General features: G+C 58.0%; 1 protein-coding gene across 3 annotated transcripts in view; it reads left to right on the top strand.

The window, feature by feature from the left end:
* NEK6 (NIMA related kinase 6) overlaps positions 1–25,003 on the top strand; it is an 84,507-nt gene that overhangs the window by 47,412 nt on the left and 12,092 nt on the right. For all 3 annotated transcript variants that reach the window (XM_053204636.1, XM_015061318.3, XM_015088583.3), the window contains exons 3-8: positions 4,086–4,226; positions 5,529–5,591; positions 10,250–10,360; positions 14,733–14,841; positions 15,211–15,318; positions 23,965–24,059. In XM_053204636.1, the coding sequence (XP_053060611.1) occupies positions 4,086–4,226; positions 5,529–5,591; positions 10,250–10,360; positions 14,733–14,841; positions 15,211–15,318; positions 23,965–24,059 (627 nt within the window). The remainder of the gene's footprint in view (positions 1–4,085; positions 4,227–5,528; positions 5,592–10,249; positions 10,361–14,732; positions 14,842–15,210; positions 15,319–23,964; positions 24,060–25,003) is intronic.

Below are 25,003 nucleotides of genomic sequence, written 5' to 3'. Positions count from 1 at the left end.
CTCTTCCTCTTCTGCTCACATCCCCTGAGTTAAATCTGAGTCAGGGCTCTCCTGGCTCGGGCACTGCACCGTGTGGCCCGCAGTGTGGCCCGCGGTGTCCTGAACAGAGGCCACCCTGGGGACAGGTCCCCATCCCCACACCTGTGAGGATGGTGGTGGCCCTGAGCCTGCCCAGACTGTCCCCCTCACAGGCTGTGCTGCTGCCAGAGGAACCTGCCCCCACCCCCCCACCCCCCTCTCCCCACCCCCCTCCCCCCACCCCCACACAGGAGCTCACTCCTCTAATTAGGTCGAATGGGTTGTGACAGGAAATGCAAATCTGGGTCATCGCATATGCAGATGTGCATCTGGAGTCTCTGGATGCCAGCCGGGATGTCACCTCTGTCTTCTGGGAGTTTCCTCTGGGCAGCATGGCCTTCAGGGCACATCTCTGGGGTGGACAAGAGAGTGCTGGGGACTCCAGCCACTTGTGATGGCTTCTCACCTAGTGTTTGCAGAGCAAGGACCCTAGGAGATCACCTCCTCCAAACTCTTCGCTGTCCCAGGGGGGAAACTGAGGCCTGGAGAGGGGAGGGGCCCTTCCCATGTCACCTCTCAGTGCAGCTGACTCTATGTGGTCAGGGAGTTCAGGTCTCAGCTCCCCACTGACCAGCTGTGAGGAGACTTAAGTCACAAAATCTGTGTAGGCAGCTAGTACAGTAACTGATGCATTGTAGGTGACTTTTTCTGAGGGTGTGTGATTTCAGCTGCACTCACAAGTGACAGTGGCTGCATCACCAAGTCCCACAGTGCACCAGGTTGCTTTGAGCCCGTTCCATTGTGTCATTGGACACATGTGCCCTGAGCACTCGCTCTGGGCATGTGAGGGCCTCAGCTCAGGGGACATGGAGGGGACTAAGGGGCGCAGTTTTGGAGAGGCCCCTGTTCGGGGGACAGGGTGGGGCTCAGGTGACTGGAAGCAAGAAGCAAGAAGCCTAGACCTGGCCAGTCACGGGATCTTGAAGGAAAAGCCGAGGAGGAATCTGAGTTGGGAGTCCACACAGCATAGCGCAAAGGGCGTGGACTCTGGAGTCTCGGGTCCCAGGCTCAAATCCCTCTCATTACTCACTGCGAGGTCTGGAGCTGGTCACTGCCTCCCCTCTGAGCCTCAGTTTCCTAAAATGGCGATAACAGTGATGCCTACTCACAGGGTCGTGGGAAGTATTCTGCACGGTACCTGGCACACAGTAAGTGCTCAATAAATGCTTGTACTTTCTTACATGGGCACTTTGTATATAAGTAGGTTAATTGTTACTGAACAACTTACTAGACAGGCACTGGCATATGGTGGATAAGATTGTGGTCTTCCTCCTCCACCAGCCCTGCCTTCTGCTCAGCGCCCCCCTAGGAAGCATCTTCAAACCTCTCACCAGGAGAGGTAATTATGCCTCAAGACTTCAGAGCCAAGGTTGGCCCCACCGTTACCTTGCTGAGGGAAGGAGGCAGCAGGCTGTGAGCCTCGGACTTCCATCGCTCACTCCTGGCAGGCGGGTGCTGTTAGGGTTTCCTTGGCACAGAGCTGGGTCTGGGCAGGTTCAGAAAGGCCGGGGTGAGGAGTAGCAGCTCAGGGCCCCTCTCTCCTGATCCACCCCCACTTGTCAGTAATAAAAACCACTGAGCACCTACTGTGTGCTGGGGGTGGTACTCAGCAATCTCACGTGATCCTTAAAGCAACTCTATAAGACAGGCATGCTTCTATACTTCTGCCTTACAAGGCAACTGAGACCCAGCAGCTTGTGTAATTGCCCAAGGTCACCAGTGAGCAACCCAGAAAATAGGCATAAGGAGATCTACATAAGGATGTTTATCGCAACGTTATTTGTAGTGATGAGAGACTAGAAACAAGCCTACTGTGGACTGTATTTGGCAGTTATTTAAATCATTGTCAGTGGACAATATCCATCAGTTACTGAGAGGGGAAAGCAAGTCTTAGAGTAAAACGTTCACACCATTTTGTGGAGTTTTTTAAAGTTTATTTGAGAGCGCACGCGCGCGCGCGCGCGCGCGCACACACACACACACACACACACACACACACACGTGAGTGGGGGAGGGGCAGAAAGAGAGGGAGAATCCCAAGCAGGGATCCGCACTCTCCGCGAGGAGCCCTGTGCGGGGCTCGAACTCACAAACCGTGAGATCATGACCCGAGCCGAAATCAAGAGTCGGATGCTTAACCGACTGAGCCACCCAGGCACCCCACGATTTTGTGTTTTTCGAAAGTACACCATCTCCATATATGTGAATATTTGTTCACTGAACAAACATTTATTGAGTGCCTACAGCATGTCACATCGTTTTGCGGGGCATACCTTCTTGTGGTCGGGACACAAAGAAGATAACTAAGTAAAATATGGGATTTGGAATGCTGGAAGGTGAACACGAAGGGGGAAGAGTCGGAAGTGTGGAAGGGAGAGAAACGGTGAGGCGTCCGAGGGTCATTCCAGGCAGAAGGCCCAGCGAGAACAAAAAAGGATAGTCAGTGTGGAAGGAGCGAAGTGACCAAGAGAAAGTCATAAAATAGCAAGGACGCAGAGGTGTGAGGATGTGGGTGGCCAGAGCACGTGGGGTCTTAAAGGCTTCGTGGGTGGTTGTCAGGCGAGGACTTTGAGTTACCATAACAGGTTGCTAACTCTACTCACCTCGCCGCGATGGCATGCTCTCCTTATCTTCGCCTGTTTCACAGTTCAAACTGAACACATTTCGTGTACCAAAGAAAAAGAAGGAAAAACTTGAGGTTGATTGAGAGCAGACGTACTGAAACGGATGCCAGCCCCCCAGGGCTCCGCAGGCTCCTTCCGGGGCTTATTTGTCTAAAAGTTGGTATTCGGGTGAAGGAGAGTTCCAGAAGGCAGCCCAATAAAGTTCCTGATCTTCCACCCTCTTGGATGCTTCCGGCCCAAGTCTGGAAGAGGCCTTTTCGCATCAGAAAATTCAGACACTTGTCCCTTCCTGCCTGGGTGGGGCTCTCTGTGCCTCTTGCCTCACCCTCACCCCCTAAAATGAACTCCACAGATGTTTCTGTCCCCCTTCTATATGTGAGACCCTGTCCTCACACCGCCACCCAGCCGGGGCGGGTCCCCAGTGGCGGTGACCCCCTGTCCCAGAGTGGCGCGAGGGGGCGGGTAGCAGGAGGAGGACGTATTTTGGCAGGCCAGTGCGGGGCAGACCTGAGCCAAGGCATCCTCGCCGTCCTCCCCTCCTCTTCCCCTTTCCAGGGCCCAAGAAGGCACCCCCTCCTCTCCTTCTCCCCAGAGCACTTTGCACGTGTGTTGCGGGGGGCGGGGGGTGGGGTGGCAAGGGGCTACGTGGCCACTGCTGCCTCACTGGGCAGCACCATCCCTGGGCAGGTCATACTGCTCAGTTGTGGGTTTCTGTGCTGGCCCCTGGAGAGTCACCGTGAAGTGTCTGGATCCCTCCTGTTGCCATAAAGGGGCCTGTTTATTCAAAGAAGGGGCTCGGAATGGTGAGACTGCAGATTTAATCTTGGTTTTCTCATCTCTTGGATGGGATTGGCTACCCCGGGAGGGGAAGTCACATCTTACAATGACTTGTAGGGTTAGGGTTGGGGCCGACACGTGGAGGGCCTTGGGGCCAGTGAGACCCAGCGGGGCCTCGCCCTAGCTGTGTGATCTTGGTGGGTCACTTCCTTCATACCTGCTCTGCTTGCTGGCTCCAGCCTGGGCACAAGGGCTTCAGGAGTGAACAAGGTGGGCGAGGCCCTGGCCCCAGGGAGTCAGCTTTCTGGGAGTGCGGGACATAAACAAGCAGATGATCGTGGGATCAGGTAATGAGGGGTGGTGCTAAGTGCCATGGGGGAAACCAGCAGCCTCAGATTCTCATCTACAGAGTGGGGGGTGTTGTGGTGTGGACAGCACCCAGGGGGCCGAAGGAGTCTCTGACAGTGAGGTTGGCATTCAAAGTCTCTCCGTGGCCTTGGAGGAGCACTGCTGGAGTTGCCGGGTTCTGGAAGGGGCCCCAGCTGCCCAGGGCCCGGCCCCTCACCACAGCCTGGCTACTGATACCCCTCTGTCCGTCTCCTCCAGAGGCACCCGAACACCCTGTCTTTTCGCTGCTCGCTGGCAGACTTCCAGATCGAGAAGAAGATAGGCCGAGGACAGTTCAGCGAGGTGTACAAGGCCACCTGCCTGCTGGACAGGAAGACGGTGGCTCTAAAGAAGGTGCAGGTGAGCCCATGGGGTCAAAACCACATCACGGGAGCCAGCTTTTGTGTCTAAACATTGTGGCCCTCGGCCAGTCCTCGACCCTTCCTCTGAAATCGGCACCCAGCTCACTGGGCTGTGGGAAGGATTAGGTGGGCTCCTGTTGATGAAAGCTCATCGTGAGCCTTAGAGGAAAAGGCAAATGAGCATGCATTGAGCACCACTGTATACCGGGTCATGTCTTGAGAACAGTCCTGTGGGTGAGGGTGGTCACCCCATTTCTCAGATCAGAAGAACCGCAGAGGCGTGAGTATCCATCTCACCGGGCCCACAGAGCGAGCTGAGGGGGAGCTCAACCTCTGACCCACACTGACTCAGCACTTGCTGGTCGCCTCTGGGTTTGAGAGCCTTTCCTGACCTCCGTGTCCCCCCGAAATGGAGGAGGGGGCTCAAGCAGATGGGTTGGCAGCCGCAGAGTCCTGCCAGGATGCGTTTCAGTGAGAGCCACTGGGCACGTTTGAACAGCACGTTGCCACAGAAGGTGGCTGTAAATCCCCCAGCAGAGTTTCCCGACACCTCAGTTTGCTCATTTGTCCTTCGAGAATGAGCCTAACAGCCTGGGCAGAGGAGGGCACGCAGACGCAGCCACGGGTGGGGACCCAGGCGACAGATGGTTTCTTTACTGGTCTGTAAACCGCACATGTGGCTCCGGGTCGCTGGAGGAGAGGCGGGCTCCTCTCTTTAGAAAAGGCCCATTTTCTGCTCTGATTTGTCTTCCAAGGAGGGGCTTGCCTGGCCCTCTTTGTCCTGCTTTTCTGTGCCATGTCGGGTTTTGTAGTGGGGACCTTCTGTTTGTTGCCGGGAGTCAGAAGGTATTCTGAGGGCCCACGGCGAACGGGCACTGAACAGGCGCCGGGGTGGTGGGGGGGAGGGTGTGCAGTGGCAGGTGCTGTGCTTACACCCTCTCACTCAGCCCACGTGACCACCTGGGAGGTCAGGCCAGGCTATTGGCCCCATTTCCAGAGGTGAAGACTGAGGCTCCAAGCACGTTTCCTGGCCTCCCACTTACCAGTGGGTGACCTCAGCAAGTCACTGCATTTCTCGGTCTTTCTCTGTAAGTCGGCACCAGTAACCCCTGCCTCACGGGAGGATTCAGCCCAGAGCGCCTGGCATAGGATGGGCACCCGGTAAACAGCCGTTGTGTTTATGGCGTCCCTCGGCGAGGAGGTGGGAGAGCCAGGGTGGGAGTTCCCATTCTTGTGGCTCCCGGTGGGGGTCCCGGGAGCTGGGTTTTGACCACTCTCTCTCTTTTTCCTCTCACCCAAGATATTTGAGATGATGGACGCCAAAGCCAGGCAGGACTGCGTCAAGGAGATTGGCCTCCTAAAGGTGAGTGCCCTGGGCTGAGCAGGAGCCCCTTGCTTCCTTGCGGTGGCCTGGTCCCCACCCTGGGCCACCTGTTGGCTGTCACAGACCGCAGCCGGTTAGGTTCAGAAACAACACCCTTTTGAGGGTTAGTGGTCCATTTGTTTTCTCATGAGTGGGTGGGCGTGGGCCCCACCTCACCTCTGCCCAGGCCTCATGGCGCCCCCCAGACTGGCCGTCCTTGCCCCACATTGATTCTGTTTATGGACACCAGCACCTGGCACCAAAGTCCTTCCCCTGAGGGCACCAAATCACTGCCACCCGGGAGATGCCCCCACCCGAGGTGACTCAGCAAGGCCAGCCCGGGATGCAGGAGAGGATTCACAGCCAGTTGTCTGGCCCGGGGCTCCTGGTGCTGGAGGGTTGTCACCCTGTTAGCTCTTCCCAGACCTACCCAAACAGGAGGCTGGGGGGCGGGGGTGGTGGTATCTGTGTCCTTTCCTTTCTCCTCCCCGCTGGCTTCCTCCTTGGTCTCCCCAGAGTCAGAGACAACAGAACTCTCTGGACTAGACTCGCCCCCAGACTAGGGCTGCTTTCTCCTGGAGATCCCTCCCTACTCCCCAGGCTTGGGATTCTGCCTGGGGTCTCACAGGTGGTGGAGGAGGAGGAATGTTCCGTGTATCAGAGGCCCAGGAGCCTAGGTTCAAATCCTCATGTCTTCATTTACAAGCTGTGTGACCTTAAGCAAGTGCCTTAGCCTCCGGGAGCCTCAGTTTGCCCATCTGCTCAGTGGTGAGAATACCTGCCTCACGGGATACGGGCAGTTGGAGAAGATGAGGTAAAATAATATCCGAGGAGGGCCCAGCACAGTGGAGCACATAGTAGGTCCTCCCCTTTCAGGAGACAGAGGGCTTGCTCCACACCTTCCGGTAAAGTGGGGCTGCAACGATGCAACGTTCCGCAACGATGCGGAAGCCCCACTGTGGGATTTCTGGTTAGCGGTTTACACTGCCGGGTCTGCCCTGGGCTCTCAGGCCTGGTCCCTGCCTGCCCTCAGCCGCTTCCAGGCAGCAGCCGGTGTGCCTGTGTGAGGGATGCCGGCTGACCCAGGGCCCAAGGAGGGCAGGGTCCTGTCCCAGACTCTGGAAGGCTGGGGGATCCCCGCAGTGTGGAATTGGGGAGCCAGGTGGTGGCGGCCTCGGTCACCACCCTTGGGATGTGGGACTCGAACGCGGGAACGGGGAGGCCCCTGAAATGGCTGAGAGCAGGGGGGGATGCAGCCTGATATGATTTGTAACCCTGCCTATGATGGGTCCCAGGGAGGCTTACAGGGAGGTGTCCTTAACTCCAACTGTTACAGGTCCAAAAATCCCCTTCGGATAACCTTTTTAAAGTTTTACCTTAGCAGTCAACTTTGGGACCCAGGTGTGGTCTCAGGACTCAGACTGATTTCCCAGCCCTGGGACCTGCTGTCATGGTCACCCACCCTCTCTCCTCTCTTGTGGCCAAGAATGCACATGTGCCATTCACAATGAGTAAGGAATTGTACGTGTGCTCGTACCGAGCCAGCTTGTTCTGGGTCCCTGGGCTTCAGTGAAGTCATAGGTGAGGCTTGGTGCGACCTGGGCCTATTCCGGGGACTTCCTCAGGCTGCAGTGTGGCCGTGTGCCATTGACCATGGCTCTGGAAGTGGGCATACCCCTTACTCAGTAGCTATGTGGCTGTAGGCAAGCTGTTGACCACTCACGGCCTCCGTTTTGTCATCTGTAGAAGGGAGTGATGATAACAGGACTGTCCTCAGGTGCCGGGGGAATTAGAAAATGGGTTGGAAGGGCTCAGTGTAGCATCTGTTGTGTGTAAGTGCTCGGTCACAGGCAGCCCTTGTCATCGTGGTCACAACCTCTGCCGCTCACCGCCAGCCCTTTTCCAGAACGCCGATCCAGCTCCCCGCCTGCCCAGAGGAAGTCAACAGGATGCGCCAGGGCGTGAGGTGTTTCCTGCAAAACAAAGGGAACCACAGTTCTCAGAGGGCCCACTGGGCAACATCATTCACGTCATTCATGCCAGGACCCGAACCCCAAAACCTCCCAGTGCAGAGGCCCCCCCAGATGTGGGGCGGGAAGGCGGACCCTGTCGGAACACGGGCAGAGATCATGTGTTCATATAGTCAGCACAGTTTTGAGCAGCACTGAGTGCTGGGCACAAGGTTGCAGCCAGCAGGGAAGACAGATCCTCACAGACTGCCATGTCATGTCCCAGCGGGGCCACAAGTGGGACGGAGCAAAGCCCCTGGCGGCAGAGATTCAAGGGGGGGGGGGGGGGGACCTGAGCCCTTTACTGTCACCTCTGCCTTCCTTCCGTCTGGCCATCTGTCCGTCGTCCATCCCTCGGCAGCCAGCACAACCGCCAGGCATGGCGCAGGACCTCGGGGACAGCCCCACCCTGTGGAGCTCCAGGTTGTGAGAGAGAGAGAGACATGGGCGTGGATTGTCGGGACGCCAGAGAGCGAGAGGGTGGCCGATGCTGCCAGGAGGAGCTGCACTGGAGATGAATCTTGAGGTGTTACTTACCTGAACCCTAGATACACGAAGCCAAAGCAGCTACCCCTCCCCCGCTCACAAACCATGAAACCCCACCACTCGCATCTTTGGAGCACTTCCTACATCCTTGGCCCAGGTGTGTCCCCTTTGAGACACGCCTGAGCTCCCCAACAGGCTGCAGGCTCAGAAGGGGACTCTGGGTGGACAGCAGTCCTCGGTTACTGGACCAGGTTCTGGACCCAGCTTCGTCCTCTAGAGTCAGTCCCTTCCCTCTCCAGGCCTCGGGGATTGCCCCCAGCTGACCTCTGGGGGTCCCTTTTTGCCCCAGCCTGTACCTTTGTAGCCTGGCGGGGTATTCGAGGGAGCCCTTACGTCACCTGCCCTCCTCAGGCCTGCCCTGGGAGCAGGGAGAGAGGCCTCCCCCTCCTCCCCCCAGGAGCCAGCACCTCGAGGTAACAGCCCCCTTGACTGAAGCTTTCATTCCCACCCAAACCCTCTCCAGTCTTCCCAAGTCATTTGAAAAACTGTGCTGCCCAGTCTGCTGATGACCTTGGTGGGTGTCGGGGAGGCCTCCCTGGGAGGATGTAAGGTTCCCCCGGGGAGGTGGGGAGGTGGGAAGGTGAGCTCCAAGAGTGGGCTGAAAGAGCAGGGGACTCTCGTTTATAATAACAACAGCGCTGGCACGTCATAAGGTGCATTCGAGACTTCAAAGCGTTTTCAACTTGATCAAGTGCCAGCATTCCACTCGCTTTGATATTTTTTTTGGTAAATGGAAAATATCAGCTGATGTGATGGCCAGCGTTCGCTCCGGGAAGGCCTCAAAACAAAATCCGGGTAAAGGTGACTTTTGACGAAGGCACCACAACAGTTCAGTGGACGAAGGAAAGACTCTTAATCCAGATGCTGGGAAAACTGGACGTCCAAAGGGACAGAAGTGAGCCTTGACTGCTGCCTCACACTGTACATAAAAATTTATTTGAAACGGATCATAGCCCTAAATGTAGAGGCTAAGACTATAATCATGCTGTTTGCTGTGCTGACAAAGGGGGTGAGGCCCAGGACAGGGGGCCTGAGGGCCCGGACAGGCAGTGGACATCAGGATAGAGTGGAGTTGAGGGAGGGGCAGACACATGGCCAGCGACAGAGGCCACCTGTGACTTCTGATTGAGGGGTGTCTGCGCACCCAGACCTGGCTTGGGAAAAGAACAAATGGCAGATAGCACAGCCATGTGATGTCTGCCAAGGTCCCCCTCATTTTAGAATCCGAAGACAGGCACAGGTCGGCACACAGCACAAATCCACACCCCTCTCACAGCAACTTCCAGGTCTTCTAGAAAATGTGTGCGACGGTGGCCTCTGCTTGTCTGCTGACAGCCGCCCCCGTGGACTTGGCCGACCAAGCCCTGGCAGAATATTTGAGTCCCCTTTGCTTTCCCAGACTCTGGAATCATCTGGTGGAAACAGTCAGTCTGAGTTATAAAAAGTTGCCAAGGTCTGTCCCCTCTTAGCCAGGCGGGGGCTGACTTCCAGCTGGTGGGGAGCTGTCCTGTCTGGAAAGCACGTGGGCCATGGTGGTCAGGCCAGAGGCAGGGCTTCAGCATGGAGCACGCCAGGAACTGTTGGGTTTTTTTTCAGGATTTCACAAGGATGTGTCAAAATGAGAGGAGGGAGGAAGAAGGGAGATGGGCGCACTTGGGAGCACCAGCACAGGCCTGCTGAGCACAGCAATAGGGCGGTGGGGGCCCAGCCCTGCTGCCGAGGGTCACAGGTGGTGAGGAGGAGGAGGAGGAGGAGGAGGAGGATCCTGTCCACAGGTGTCCATGGAGTCTCAGGTCCAGGCAGTCACCAAGTTAGACATTGTGTTAGAGGCCTCAGCGCATCTAATGCTCACTACTACTCATGAATACATTATGCCCATCGTACAGATGGGGAAACTGAGACTCAGAGATGCAGAAAGGCATTCCCAGTGTTGCCTGGGTCTGCCTGACTCCCAAGCACAGGCCTTTCCCCCAAGACACTCCCCTGTGTAGCAAAGCCAGGGCCCTGCTAATGAATACGTGCTGTGAGCCAGCACGGGGCAGGCACAAGGCTGGACCGGCCCTCATTGGTTCTGCCTCCCCCTCTTTCTCTCTCTTTGGACAGCAACTAAACCATCCCAACATCATCAAGTATTTGGACTCGTTTATTGAGGACAACGAGCTGAACATTGTGCTGGAGCTGGCCGATGCGGGTGACCTCTCGCAGATGATCAAGGTGAGTGAGGCCGGCAGGCAGGCCGGCCCCGGGGGCCGTCCAGACACAGGGAGCCCAGGATCAGGCAGCCCCTCGGCCTGGAGTCTTTGCTGCTGTGGCCTCGAGTGGAGGCTGTCCACCAGGGCCACTCAGCCTCCCTGGCCAGTGCCTCACAGCCTCAGCCTGGAGGGTGCCCGCTCGGGCTCTGGGAGAGGGTCAGCCATGGACAGAAAGCACGCCTCTGGCTGTCCCCACTGCCCCAGGCTGCCCACAGGCTGCCTCACGGTAGAGACAGGGATAGAACCCCATGTTAGGTCAGACCCCAGCTCACAGAATCTGGGAAAAGGTGTTGTGCGTCCAACTTTCCAAAGGGAAAACTAAGCCCAGAAAGGCTAAGAGACTTACCCGAGGATACCCAGTAACATGGGGGATAGCGCCGTGCCTGTGTGGCGCTGCTCTCTGTTTCCTAGCCAGGGCCTCCAGGCATCAGCACCCAAGTGATCCCCCTGGGGCCGCTCCGGCGCTGGAGGGACACCTCACTCCATGCAGTGGCTGAGGCGGGAGTCTCTGAGAGGTTGAATGACTTACCAGGTCTGGCTCTTGCTCTGTGTCCCACGGCAGCCCCCATACTGCCCTGCCCCCATTGCCCCCCATCCTGAGGCCCAGGCCCAGGCCCAGGCCCACCGAGAGTCTGGACTCAGGAACCATCACAGCTCCATCGCTGGAGCACCTCCTGTGAGCCACAACCGTGCTGAGCACACACATCACTCGCTAAGCACACACCGTCCTCAGCAGAGCTCAGAGAGGTTTAGTTGCCTGCCTGAGGCCACACAGCCTCTCTGTGGGACCCCCAAGCCCCAGCCCTCAGCCCCCCACCCCGCTCTGTGCTCCTCCCTCAAGGCCCTGACTCCCCTGCTGGCTTGACCAGCCTGCAGGCTGTTGGCCATGGGCCCCCACCGCCTCCTTTCCCCAGCCCAGTCCATCTGCTTCTGAGCGAGGCCAGCTACACCGGAGCCCCCACCTTGCTCCCGGCAACACTTGCAAAAGGGGCCAGACATGGGTTCTCCGTCTTTCCCACCAGGCGCTGGGGATTGAGCAATTGCTCAGCGCTTGCTCTTCTGAAATCTGGCTCCTAGGAATTCGGGCGTCGTTGGGAAGCGGCATTACTTGAGCTGTTATCACCTGCTTTTATATTTTCGTTGACATATTAATGTGTTTGCCGGGATGTTAATCTCCACACAGATCCCTGGTGGGAACAGATGTGCTCTATCATGTCTTAGTTCTTCCTTCTCCCCCCCACCCCCCCCCACCCCGTGTTTCTCCTTCACATGTCGTTCTCTTGCGGAACACACACGCATCCAGCACCCGCTGGGTGCCGAGTCCTAGGCGTGGGTGCTGCCCTCAGGGAGCTTGCCTTCTAACAGGAGGGCAGACCCATGAACAAAAAGTCACAAGTCCATGTGAGCGAGCCAAGTTCAGGACCTGTGGGAGCCAAGGAAGGCTTCCTGGAGGAGGTGGCCTGAGCTGAGACCTGAAGGAGACAGCGCAGGGGGGAGGGGGGTGTTGTGGCAGAACAGCTTGCAAGAACCCAGTGGGATGAGCAGTCCAGAGTCCACAAAGTACTGGGTGAGGTGGAGGCAGGGAGTGCGGGGGGAGGTGGGGCAGTCAGGTCGCCCAGGGCCTCACCGTCTGGGCCCAGGATTCGAGACCTTGCCCCAAGGTCAGCAGGGAGCTTCCAGGGGACTCATGGTGGGGAGTAGACATGGTTTGTATGGTGTTCTAGAAGAAAGACTAGATGCCCAGCAGAAGGTGGGGTGGAGGGTGGGAGTGGAATCCGTGAGCAGGAGGTGGAGGGGAGACAGAGGAAGGGCCCTGGGACGTGGCCCATGGCGAGGGTGCTGCACCCTGAAGCCCCTGCAGACCCCAGGCCCCTTGCAGCATCTCAGTCAGCAGAGCGGGGCTGGAATCAAACAGTCGGGGGTTGGCGACTGGGCAAATCAAACCCCTTGCCCACAAAGCCCGGTTTCCATCTCTGTCCTGGGGGTGCGTGAGGGACTGCGGGGTGGGGGAGGGGGGTGCTGGGTGCGGGGCTGGGTGCAGGCTCCTTCCGGGTGAAAGAGAGAAGGGAGGCGTGTGGGTGTCCAGCACCTTGTGCCTGGCCTGGGGGGTGGGGTGCCCCCTCCCCAGCTGCCCTCCCCTTCTCCCTGGCCTCCTCAGGGCCCACACCAGCCCAGAGATCATGTTGGTCACATACCCGCCGGGTTTCTGGGGGGCGGCCTCCCGGCCCCATCTCAGGAGCCCTCCCCTCCTGACACGGTACCTCCTCTCCCTTGGTCACAGGGCCCTCCCCCGTGCCTGTTCCTGTTCCCTCTGCTGCAGTGCCAGCCGCTTCCCCTGCAGGGCCCTGGCTGGGTGCTGCCCCCAGCAAGCGGGAGAGGCAGGGCAGGAGAGACACCCTCGGTCTGGAGGCAGACACACCTGCTAGACCCTCCTCCCTTGGCGGGAAGGGGGCCTTATGCCTCAGTTTCCCCATCTGTAATACGCTCTTCACGACGCCTGGGACTTGGTAGGAGCTCAGTTTCCCCGAGTGGCCTTTCCCACTCTCTGGCTGCCTCTGGGTACTGAGGGGAACTGGGGACCTTGCCGGGGCCCCAGGCCGGGCTGCACCACGGCCGCCCCATTGGGCTAGCCTGAAGGCTACTGGCCTAGGCCCTGTGTCCCAAGGGCCCGCAGCCTCAGGCCAAGCAGTGCCACCACCGCCACAGCGCCAACGTTATTTATGACGGACAGTGAAGCTGAGAGTTGCCGCCACCCCAAAACCCACCAGAGACTCTGCGCCTTCCTGCTAAATGTCACACGGCGCTTATAGGACGTGACATTTAGAAAAGCACCATTCGCAGCCGAGCTTAAAAGCTGTAATGAGGATTAACCAACATCACAGCGTAAACAACGTTCCAGCCCAACCCACCACAGAGACCCGGGGTAGCGTGGAGGGGAGTGGGGTCCTGTGCCAGCGGTCTGTGCCGGGAGCCTCGGCAGCTCACCCGTGAGGTCCCTGTCCCAGAATGGAGCCTCGGGAGAGCCTCATGGGGCTTTACTGCCAGGCCAGGGGCTTTCGGCCATGACCGTCCCATTGTCGGAGGTGCCCAGATCAAGTCCCCGCTCTGGCACTCCAGCTGCATGACCTTGGGCAAGTTCCTGAACCTCTCTGAGCTCGGTCCCTCATCCAGTGGTTACTGGTGTCATTCAGAGTTAATTAGAGTTAAGAGCTTGGCCCTGGGAGGTTGGGGTTGAGCCATGACTGCCCCTTACCAGCTATTGTGTGGCCCTTGGTTTCCTCGTGTGTAAGATGGGTGCAGTCACCCCTGCCGAGGGCCCAGCACAGTGGCTGCACAAGGCGGGTGCTTACCCGTGTGAGCCCAGGTCCTGTCTTCCGCCACAAACTCCCTTCCCTAGGCCAGGAGCGTGTCCTGGGGCGGCCACTGTCTTTCTTCCCTGTACCCAAGCGGCTGCCCGAACAAATGGGCCTATGGCTTCGCCTCTGGCTGCTTTGGAAAGGGTGGTTGTTCTGAAGCGAAAGCCTCTGAACAAAAACCCAGTACTCAGGTTACCAGTGTGTGTGAGTCACTGCCCCACCCCCCACCCCACCCCTCAGGCCTGGCTCACAGGAGACTCCCCGGAGGGACATGGGTGAGGACCTTTTCCCCGTGTGCTCCTTCCGGGACCTTTGGTTACCTACGGCTCACTCAGTGCAGCTTGGGTGGCATTTTGGGTTTCGTTCTGTTTTCTGGAGCATTAAATATGTTTTTTCAGGCAATGAAGTAGATTAGTGCCTATTGAAATTGGGGGGTCCATTCAAGAATGCCCTGCCATTTCCTTGCTGCACTGAGATTTGCCGATTCCCAGGGACAGGGCAGCTGGGATTTAACCACCAGGCATCGGGTACCCCCATTCTGGGCCAAGCTGAGACGAGGGGCAGACAGAGTCTGTGCCTGTCGGCTCCAGCAAGGAGCTTCCCCATCAGACTGTGTGGGAGACGGGCATGTGTCCAGAAAATGCCAGAAAACGTGTGATTGAGAGAAGCCTTCAAGATGCAGACCAGGCATCCATTCTGCAAAGTCCTCTAGGACCTTCACTCTGGGCCAGACCTGCTCCACCCGCAGGGAGGTCAGCGCTGGGTGGGGGTGGACCGGTGGCCACGGAGGGCCCTCTGGGGCTGAAGTGTAGACAGGAGCACAGCACCCTCTGTTCCAGATGTATTGTTTGTTCAGCAGCCTGACCACCCGCCCCCATGCCAGGTGCCAGCTACCACTGGGGACAGGACAGGGGCACTGCCCCGTGGCCACCTCCCTTGTGGCTCGTCCCCCAGGCCTGTCTGTCTTCCCCACTGCAGTACTTTAAGAAGCAGAAGCGGCTCATCCCCGAGAGGACGGTGTGGAAGTACTTCGCACAGCTGTGCAGCGCCGTGGAACACATGCACTCTCGCCGGGTGATGCACCGAGGTACGCGTCCACCAGAGCCCGCGGGGTGCGGGCACCGCCACTCCCCCCAGAGCCCGCGGGGTCCGGGCACCGCCACTCCCCCCCAGAGCCCGCAGGTACCCCTGGGGCCCAGGAGGCAGCGTTCCCTGCTCTGGGGAGAATGGTCTGGGGACATCCGTGAGGAAGTTGGACCACTTTGTACTCCCCGGACAGGGGCGTGTGAGCATCTTGCCTGGCCTTCGGGGAGTCCGGGAGTCCAGCCCAGGGCCTCGCACGTGCCCATTCTCTGATTCCCCCGAGGACCCGCAAGATGCTCGACACTGTGGGTCCTGCCCTACCCGCCACCCCCCCAACTTCTGCCCCCACACCAGCTGCCTTCTTCCTCTGTAGACATCAAGCCTGCCAACGTGTTCATCACGGCCACGGGCGTCGTGAAGCTTGGTGACCTCGGCCTGGGTCGCTTCTTCAGCTCCGAGACCACCGCAGCCCACTCCCTAGGTAAGGAGGCCTGTGCACACAGCCCAGCAGCGGCTGGCGGTCCTGGGCGACCCTGCGGGGAGATGCGAATGTTCACCCCACAGGGCCTTTGGTCCATTAACGCAGGAACATACCTACCTGAGCCCCAGTCTTTACTCACCTCTTCACAGTGACCCAGAGCGGGGCGAACTGAGAGGCCTCGGCTGGGGGTCCCCTGCGTCCTCACGCTGCCTCGCCGCCCCTTCCAGGAAAGGATGGCAGAGTCCGTCCGGGACGGTGGTCCCGTCTTTCTCTTTCTCCTGTCGTGTTCCATCCCGTGGATGCCCCACGCTCGGTCCAGTCCTCCTGGTGGGGGACACTGGCACTCTTTCAGGTTTTGGCTTTTACACGGCAGTTTTGAAGCCGCAGGGACCAGGTTACCAGGGTCTCACCCAGCAGGAGGTGACATTGTCGCTGGACTGTGAAGGGTGCAGGGGAGCTTGTGGTGCAGGGAGCAGGGGACGGGTGAGCCGGAGAGTGGGGTGCGCGGGGGCGCCGCAGACGGGGGCGCCTAAGCGCCAGGCTCGCTGGGCCGGTACTATTCTGGGAGTTGGAGAGCACCTGAGGGCTGGACTTGGGGATACACTTGGGCATGCGTGGGTTTCGGGTTCCGTGAAGCAATGCCAGTTCCGAATCCATACACCGAGTATGTGACTGGGTATGAAACGTGGAATGTTGGAGGATGAGGAGTTTTCATTTGATTAGGAAAGAGAAACCGGGAGGCCCCCAGTGGAACACAGACGTGGGGGCCCCTGTGCCTTACAGCAGGGCATATCCGCATTTAACCAGGGCTGGGTGGGAAGGATGCAGATGTGGCAGGGGCATCCTGCTCCCAGCAAGCCTGTCCCTGGTTCTTGGAGGTGGCGTTTGCTGGGGAAGGTGCTCCTGAGGCTTACCTGCCCTGTGAAGGCTGACCCCCTCCCTTGGGAACCACTCTTTTCTCCGCAGCCCCAGCCCATGTGTCCCCCACCCTCTCCCCGAGTGCCTGCGGCATGCTGTGAGTACAGACAGCAGCTTCTGGTGACAACGAGGTGTTCTCCCGGAGACACACTTTCCTGGTGGAATCTGTCACTGTTCATACAGGTCCCGATGGCTTTAGAGGCTTTCGGGGTAAAGCACACGATCAGGAGAAGTACACTAAGAGATCAGCAGCTCCGACCTGAGCGCGTGTGTGTGTGTGTGTGTGTGTGTGTGTGTGTGTGTGTGTCTGAATGTGGGGTGTGGGCAGGGCTTGAAAGGACGTGCCCTGCGTTTATGACACTTTACTCACACCTTCAATAGCCGTGAGGGTCCACAGGACCCTTCCTTTGTGCCAACGAGGAATCTGGAACCTGGGAGCTTGAGGGATTCTTCTGAGTCACATAGCAGCAGAGCCAGGACTCGAACACGGGCCTCCCCTCCGGAGCCCACGCTTCCTCCAGAAGACCAGGGCTGGGCCGTGGAAGCCGTGCTGGCTCTCCCTCCAGAGCCCCCCAGCCTGCCGTGCCGAGAGGAAGCCTTGTTCCCTGGCCCCCTCAGACCCTTCCTTATGAAAATCAGTGCTTCGGTGAGTTTGGGACTGTTTACCTCTCTGGTTTAAGAGCTTCAAAAGGCCAGACATTCAAGGGCAACTGTCAAAGAGAAGAGTTAAAGCCACTGCCTCTGTCCCCTGTCAGTCAGGTCCCTCCTCTCGGTCCCTCCACGGAGGAGACTGCGCGCTCGTCAGAGCCAGTTAAGATCACATCATTAGGAACGGGCAGAAATACGGGCTCGTCCGACAGTGTGAGTTTATCGACTCGGACTGGTGCACTTATTATATTAATGAGAAGGAATTGGAACTGGGGAAAAGGCTGCTTGCTAGGCCGGGGTCTTCCCAAGGCCTCCGAGCAGCGACCGGGCCCAGTGGTGGATGGAAGGAGCCCTCCTGGGGCCTTGTGCCCGTGTCCAGGGGACGCCAGGGAGCTGAGAGGCCGCAGGGGGCTTGGCGAGGCCCTGCCCCCAGGACCACTCTCAGAACCGAGGGCTGGGCTCCACCACAAGACGGCACAGAGCTGAAACCCAGGGCCCGAAGTCCCCCCCCTGACGTGGGAGAAAGGCCCGCTCTCCACAGTGCGGGTCTGCCACAGCTAAGTCTCCTGCACACATTTGCTCCGGCAAGATATCAGACTAATTGCCGTTGCATCGTGACTCAGAAAGGGACTCGGGGGTCAGGGCTCCTTCACGCCCCGCGCGTGGGTATGAATTATGTATCTGCTGTCCCTGCACACCTACTATGTGGGGATGCTGTGGCGGGAGCCACGTTACCCTGGCAACTACCTCCTCTCCTGAGACTGCTGACCCCCTGGCAAGGCTTATGCAAATCACATCCCCTTCTGCCTCTCCCTCCCCCGGGCCCCTCCCCGCCTCTGTATTTGCTAACACGAGGCTGGCATGAAAGGGCATTAGTCATGCCATGGCCGGGCTGACAGGTGCGGTACCCAGCGGTGGCAGAGCGGCTGCCTCGGTGTCAGGAATAGGAGCCGTAATTAGAGCGCGGAACAGAATGAGCGTCAGACGAATTACCAGGCAGCAGATCATATTTGTCAGGAAGGATTGCATACATAAAAATTAAGTGACAGTACACGCCGGCGTAATGAAAGAAAAATGAAAGATTTGCCCATACACAGCTCACAAGCTACAAGCAAGTGTCTGGCTCCGAGCAACGGCGGCAGCTGCAAGACAAATTGTAGGGCCGGGAGAGCAGGCCCTGCTTGTTCGGCGGCAGTGACAGGGCGGCCGCAGGCTGGGATCAGGGGTGGGCAGGGAGGCAGCCTGTGCCCAGGGCGCGTGCCGGGCCTCAGCCAACTCGCAGGGTCCGAGTGGGGGCAGCCCAGACAGGTACAGCGGTCAGGGCACGCTGGCTTTCCCAGGCTGTCAACCCCTGGCCTGACCACAGGGCAGAACTTCCTTCCTTCTCCCTTCTCCTGGCCGACCGCCCTGGCCCAGGGCTGGGTGCTGGAGATGGGATCCCGCAGCCTTCCCTGCTCTCAGGAGGCCCCCAGACACAGCCAGTCCCAGGGTGGTGTGGGAAGGGGCAGGCAAAACTGTCCCCTGAGGGCCCCTGTGTACGGGCTGGGTGCCGGGCTCCTGTCTCTAAACTGTGCCCTGACCAGCCCTGGGGGGGGTCCGGGGCCATGCCCGATCCTCCCAGGGCTGCCCCTTTGCTTCCGTTTTCTGTAGTCACCGACCTCACCGAAGACGTGAGTTAACAAAGAAGACAAGGCTTAAAAGATGTCTGAAACGTGTGGCTTTTTAAAAAGTCATCCCAAACGAGGTTTATTATCTCCATTTGACAGATGAGGAAACTGAGGCCCAGAGGGAGGGATACCACATCCCTGTAGTCACCTGGCCCACAGGGACTAGAGCTCCTTGAGGTGTCCGCTCCTCTCCAGGCACACCCACGGCATCCTGGGAAATGGGCTTGAGTCCAGATGAGCTTTCTGGGTGCCCAGCCACTCAGGGGAGAAGCTCATCTACCCTCCCGGCAGGGCTGCAGGCGGGGAGGATGGCCTCCGGTCCTTGCCACGCTGACAGTCCCGTGAGCGTGCCCACGCTTGGCACCGGGTGGGCCCTGGGGAACAGCTGCTGAGTGGGCACACGGACCTCACAGCCAAGCGCCCCTGGGGGCCCTGCTTCGTGTAGATACGTCCCCTGGGCCACCTCCTGCCCGTTCCAGCAGCCAGGACGCTTGGGAGTAACTGGCCTAGAAAACCTGCTTCGGCAGGTACATCTGGTTTCTGAACTCTGATCTGGTGGAGGTCCCGGGAGATCACACCTGGCTGGCAAGGGGCACCTGGCTTGTCTGCCACACCCTGGCATTTTTCAGGGCACAGACTGTTCCTGGTTGAGCTGACACCAGAGAGGGAAGGAGAGGGTCTCAAGAGGACAGCACAGGAAGACGGGATCCTGGCTGGGAAGCAAACTGCAGCTCACCTGTTTGTCCGCACATTCACCTGGGGCCGCTCACCAGGAAGGCCCCTGCTCTCTGGAACTTACAGCCTGGGGGCAGGAGGGGGCGCGGGTTGCGGAATCCACTTAGAGTCTCCCCCGTCCTAGTGCAGTTCTAATAATTGTACCCCGGGTGTTACAGGCGACAGTGCTGCAGCCTCCCTGGGGGAGGGGAGCATCCCCGTCCATTAACAAAGGAGGAAGCCCGGGTACCGCCAGGTGAGCACCTTCGCGGTGCCCGCGGGGTGCTCCAGCCAGAGCCCAAAGCGCGGCCGCCCGCCTTCCCATCCGACACCCCCGGGCCGTCTTGGGTGAGACCCTAACACCTGGATAACAGGGTGCTGCACAGAGTGGCAGGGAGGTGCCTATGTGGCTGCCCAAAGATCCAGTGTCGCGGGGAGCAGGGAAAGTCTGGAGAGGCCTCGAATGCCAGGCTGAGGACCTGGCCTTTCTCCCTTGGGGGGATAAGAAGCCAGCCAGGCATGGGGGGCAGGGGCCCCCGCCTTGGGGCAGAGGAAGGGTGGGAATAGGCAGGACAGGGAGGGCCAAGCCAGTCGGTGGGTGGAGGGGAGGGGAGCACTCTTAGGATGTGGGGGCCTGGTTGGATGTTGGGGTGGGGAGGGAGTTTCACAAGACAGGTCACAGTGAGATGGAAATGTGGGTCACAGGGCCCAGCCCGGAGGGAGCCAGCCACTCCTTGGGTTCCGGAATCTGGTCCTCACTCCCTCCTGTGTTCTTCCCCCACTCCCTCACTTGCTTGCTCGCTTTGCCCCCTCCCCCGCCCTCCTGGCTGCAGTCCACCTCTCCCTCTTGGGGCCCAAGGGGGCCTCCCAGAGCCCCTCCACCTGCACCTGTGGGTCAGTTGTCCTGTCCCCGTTTTCCAGAGAGAGAAGCCAAGGCTCCACGAGGTGGAGCAGAGGCCTCTGGGAACCCTCAAGTGCAACCCCTCTGTTGCACCACTGGGGAAACTGAGGCTGGGAGAGAGAATTTCAGTTCCCTCCTGCTGAGGGGTTGAAGCGTGTGCCGCCTCGAGTCCATGCGGTCCCCACCTCTGCCGCCACGATTGCACACGGGGTCCCAGCCCCCAGTCACACCTGGCGGGTGGGTGTCGGGCGGGGACCCCCATCTCTCCAGCCATTTTCAAAACTGCCGAGTGGGGAAGAAGTGCAGCCCACAGACACCAGCGTCTCCTTCATGTGAAATCTTTGCCTTTTTCATATCTAATGAACACGTTTCAAACACGGCAAGCATCTCCAGACGCAGCAAAGTTTGTTTTGACAGGAGTGGCGCATCTCTGGGATGCGGCCCCTTTAATCAGCCTCCGCTTTGAGGTCCCACGTTCTCCTCTGATATCCACCCGGTTTGAAATCCGGGAGTTCTAGGCAAAGACGCGGGGAAGGTCGGGGTTTGTTAGGCTCCTGTTTCACACGCCAGCTCCGTCCCCCACTGCAAGGAGTGAGGGTGGGGGCTGGCTGGGATCTGGCAGGGCTGGGGCTCCAATGGGAAGGCTGCTGGAACGGGGCTTGGGCCCGCCTGAGTGTCTCAGAGTCTGCGCTGCTGCTTTGCTGGCAGTGACCAGGGGCCCCTGGGGCAGGACTGGGGGCCCAGTCGGCTGTGGCCTTCAGGGCCCCTCCTCTTGTTGGCTTCTCCCAGTCTTCCCCAGAATCACCGCTCCCTTGGGGCTTGGGGATGCATCCTCCAGGGCCAGCCACAAGCTTGGGATTTCTTTGAAGTGTCTCATTTTATCTTTAAAACTCATGCAAGTTGTGTATTATGCTTCGTTCCGTTTGAGTATCTGTTGTCAGTATAGAAAGCAGGTCTTACAGACTTATTCCCAGGAAAAGCTGACAAAACAGGAAGAGGTGCTGTGTTCACCCGGCGCAAGCTGAGCACCCCAACTTTAAGGCTCACGGGTGGGGTCAAGAGATCTGGAGAAACGGCCCAGGGGTGGGGGCACGAGGACCCAGTGCCCAGCGGGGACAGGCCAGATTTCCCTAAGTTAACACTTCGTAAGCTTGGTTGCTCTGCAGGTGTCTTGGCATCTGAAAGCATGACCATGGGGGGGGGGGGGGCAGCCCCCCAGACTGTGACATGTGTCAGCATCTCCGCGGAGCTAGGGAGAGATGCCGTGTCCCGAGCGCTGGCCCCAGAGATTCTGATCCCACAGGTCTGGGGATGGGCCGGGGTCCACATTTTTAACAGGTTTCTACAAGTGATTCAGCTGCAGCTCCTGGTCACCCCAGCCTTTCTCTGTGTCCTTCTGGACACTTTCGGGGACTGGAAACTCACTACTTCCTGATGGGCCCACTCCTGGGAGGGCCCAGCACAACATCAAGGCTCAGTTAACACTGGACGCAGGAGAGATGAATGGGTGGACTGATGGATAGATGAACAGACCATAGATAGAGTGATGGATGGGTAGGTAAGCAGACAATAGATGGGTGATTATGGATGGATGGCATCCATAAGGCCCTAAAGGCCCCTGCTTTAGGGCACCTGTCGTTTTCCAGCTCACTGAAAGGCCTGTTCTTCCTCAGGGTCGCGCATGTTTTATGATGCAGGACATCCTTCCATCGCAGGTCACAAGCCACATGTCAGGCTCAGCCTCTGCCGAGCTGGACTCCGGCTCCCTTTTTTTTTTTTTTAAAGTTTATTTATTTTTGAGAGAGAGAGAGAATGAACGGGGCGGGGTGGGGGGGTGGGCAGAGAGAGAGGGAGACACAGAATCCGAAGCAGGCTCCAGGCTCCGAGCTTCCACACAGAGCCTGACGCGGGGCTCGAACTCACAAACTGCGAGATCATGACCTGAGCTGAAGTCGGACGCTTAATCGACTGAGCCACCCAGGCGCCCCTGGACTCTGGCTCCTTACACAGACTCTGGCTGGAGCGGCAGCAGCCACCATCATGTCCAGATGGCATCTGCAGGCCAGTGGAAATGTTCTCTGTGTAGCAACCTTTAAGGTCTGATCGCAAAGCATCCAGGACAGTCATCCTCCAAATGGACTGGGATCAGAGTCTCAGACCACAGATCTGTTTACAAATCCTGACTCTGGGCCCTTCCTCTGCCCCGCCAAAGCAGCCCCTCTGCTGCAGTTTGCATGCCTCTGGTGATGAGGAGCTCACCTCCTCTCAGGAAACCCTCTCATCTTTGTACAATTAATTCCGCATCGTCAAGGGTGTGCCCCTCTGCTTTTTAACTGAATTCTCACGTATATACATATCCTGTTCTTGATAAAAATGGAATCAGATAGCGCATGCCCTTCTGTCACGGTTGCTTTCACTCAACACCGTGTCTGCGAGATCGATCAGTTTCGTGGCTCCTGTTTGTTGATGTTTACTGTTCCATTGTGTGAACAGGCCACGTTAGCAATTTATCCATTCTGGCGTCGATTGGCTTTTGCTTCTAGTTTCTGGCTATCGTGAATAAAGCCACTTTGCACATTCTTGATCGTGGCTCTTGATGGACAGAAGCACTCATTTTTCTTGGACATTGGCCTGGGAACAGACCTGGCAGGTTATGGGATCAGCAGCGTTTTCAGCTTGATAGATGGTTTTCCAAGGTGGGTGTACTATTTTTTTGTCCCCATCGGCAATACGTGAGGGGTTCCAGTTGCCCCCCCACAGCATCAGGCTTGGTTTATATGTGTCTTTTTAACTTTAACCTCAGGTGGGTGGATGGTGGTAATTTGCTGTGCTTTTAATCTGTGTTGCCTTGATGAGTAATGAGAAAAATATCATTTCATGTGCTTATTGGCCGCTTGGAAATTCTCTTTTGTGAAGTGCCCTTTCAAGTCTTTTGCTAACTTGAGAGAGGGGGTTGTTTGCCTTCTACTTACCGCATTATAGATGCTTTAAAATATTCTGTGTATGGGGCCGTTGTTGGATATATGTATGGAAGGACTGTTTTCTCCCAGCCTGCAGCTTGCCTTGACTCTCTAAATGGTCTTTTGGGGAACTGAAGTCCGTAATTTTAGTGAAGTCCAATTTATCAGTCTTTTCTTTTATGGTTACTATCTTTTCTGTCCTCGGTTTGATTTAAGACATCTTGGCCAACCCCAAGTCTGGACATGCCGTTTGGTGCCAGCCAAGGGTAGTGGCTAAGAGCTCACTTCCTGGAACCTAAAGATCTGTGTTTGAACTGTAGTCCCGCCGCTTTTCTGAGCCTCCATTTCCCCATCTGTAAAGTGGGTATGCCTCCTTGGGGGACTGTTAGGAACACGAATGTTAGGTCAGCATTAACAGGTTTTTGGGGTTTTTTTTTTTTTCCTTCCCACTGTTGAGAAATCTGGACTCTTCTAGGATTCAAGCACTCACCCTAAAGGACATTTGATCAGTTGCTTCCCAGAGCCTGGCCACTGCATCCCACACCCCCGGGCCCTTGGCAGAAACACTGTCCCCAGCTGCCCAGCCCCCAGGCTGATTCTCAGGTCTGAGGAGGTCCCTGTCCCCAGGGGCTTTAGCACCCTACCCGGTGTGGGAACTCCAGTCCTGTCGTCTCCTCTGGCTGAGGGGGGACAGGCGGAGAGCGAGAGGGGGCTGCCCAGGCGCCCGGGAAGACCAAGGCTGGATCTCTCCCCAGCCTCCACAGCTTCCCCTCCCTCTTATGTCCTTCCCCGCACAGAGCATAAGCACCCACCCCTCTTCTGTCTTCCTGTGTTGCAGTGGGGACACCGTACTACATGTCACCAGAGAGGATCCACGAGAATGGCTACAACTTCAAGTCCGACATCTGGTCTCTGGGCTGTTTGCTGTATGAGGTGAGTGTCTGCCTCACGGCTCAGCGGCGTTCAGGGAGGCATGCGTGTCAGGGACCCAGCCGGGGCAGGGCTCCCCCGACCAGCTCAAGGTGGGAACCCAGGGATGTACGGTGTCCACCTGTGACATGGGCACCATCTGGGTCCTGTCCTTCACCCCACTCAGCCCATCGTCTGCCTGAGTAACACCATTGGACTGGAGGACATTGTTAGATGTGTGACCAGTGGCAGACTGGGTTCCATGCCACCCTTGGGCAGCTCAGAGGGAGACAGACTAGAAACAGAGTCCAGTGTCTGCTTGTGGCACAGGCAGGGGGTCTGGTTGCCCCAGTTTCCCTGGTAACCAGGGTGTTCCTGTCCACTGTTTGACATTCACCCATGCCTCAGGCTTCTGTTGGGGACAGAAGGGGTCAGCTCTGGCCCATGCTTCTGAAGCCCTCGCCACAGAGGGTGTCCACACTCTCCTGGGCTCAGCAATATGGGTCTCACCAAAGACCACTGTTCCCTCCCATGAGCCATGAAATGGAGCCACCAAATGGCCACTTCCAGATGTGGTGGTCAATCTGGATGGAAGGACGGGAATATTTCTGAGTCTTGGCAGGCTCAGACATGAGACGCCATGAACAAATAGAAGCTCCCGCTCATTCTGGCCAGCCACCCTTGGGGGTCTGGGAGCATAAGCCATTCTTAGCCATGAAGCTGTTGCAGTCGCCAGTGGGAGGGCAGGGGGCCTGAGCCCTCCCGTGTCTTCACGCTGGCAGCCACACCCTCCAGCACCCTGGCCCTGGCCCCGTCGTGCCGGGCAGCTCTGGGATTCTGTGCATCCTGCTGAGCCCGCCTTTCCATCTGTAAAATGGGAATAGTACCCATCCTGCACCGTCACCATCCAGATAAATGCAACAACAGATGTGAAAAGCTTTGACAATCCTCCAAGGGCCATGAGACCA

This window comes from Acinonyx jubatus, chromosome D4 (assembly GCF_027475565.1).
Source record: "Acinonyx jubatus isolate Ajub_Pintada_27869175 chromosome D4, VMU_Ajub_asm_v1.0, whole genome shotgun sequence".
NCBI classification, from domain to species: domain Eukaryota; kingdom Metazoa; phylum Chordata; class Mammalia; order Carnivora; family Felidae; genus Acinonyx; species Acinonyx jubatus.
Note: the sequence above shows the minus strand (reverse complement) of the source record. Positions and strands in the feature narration are given on the sequence as shown.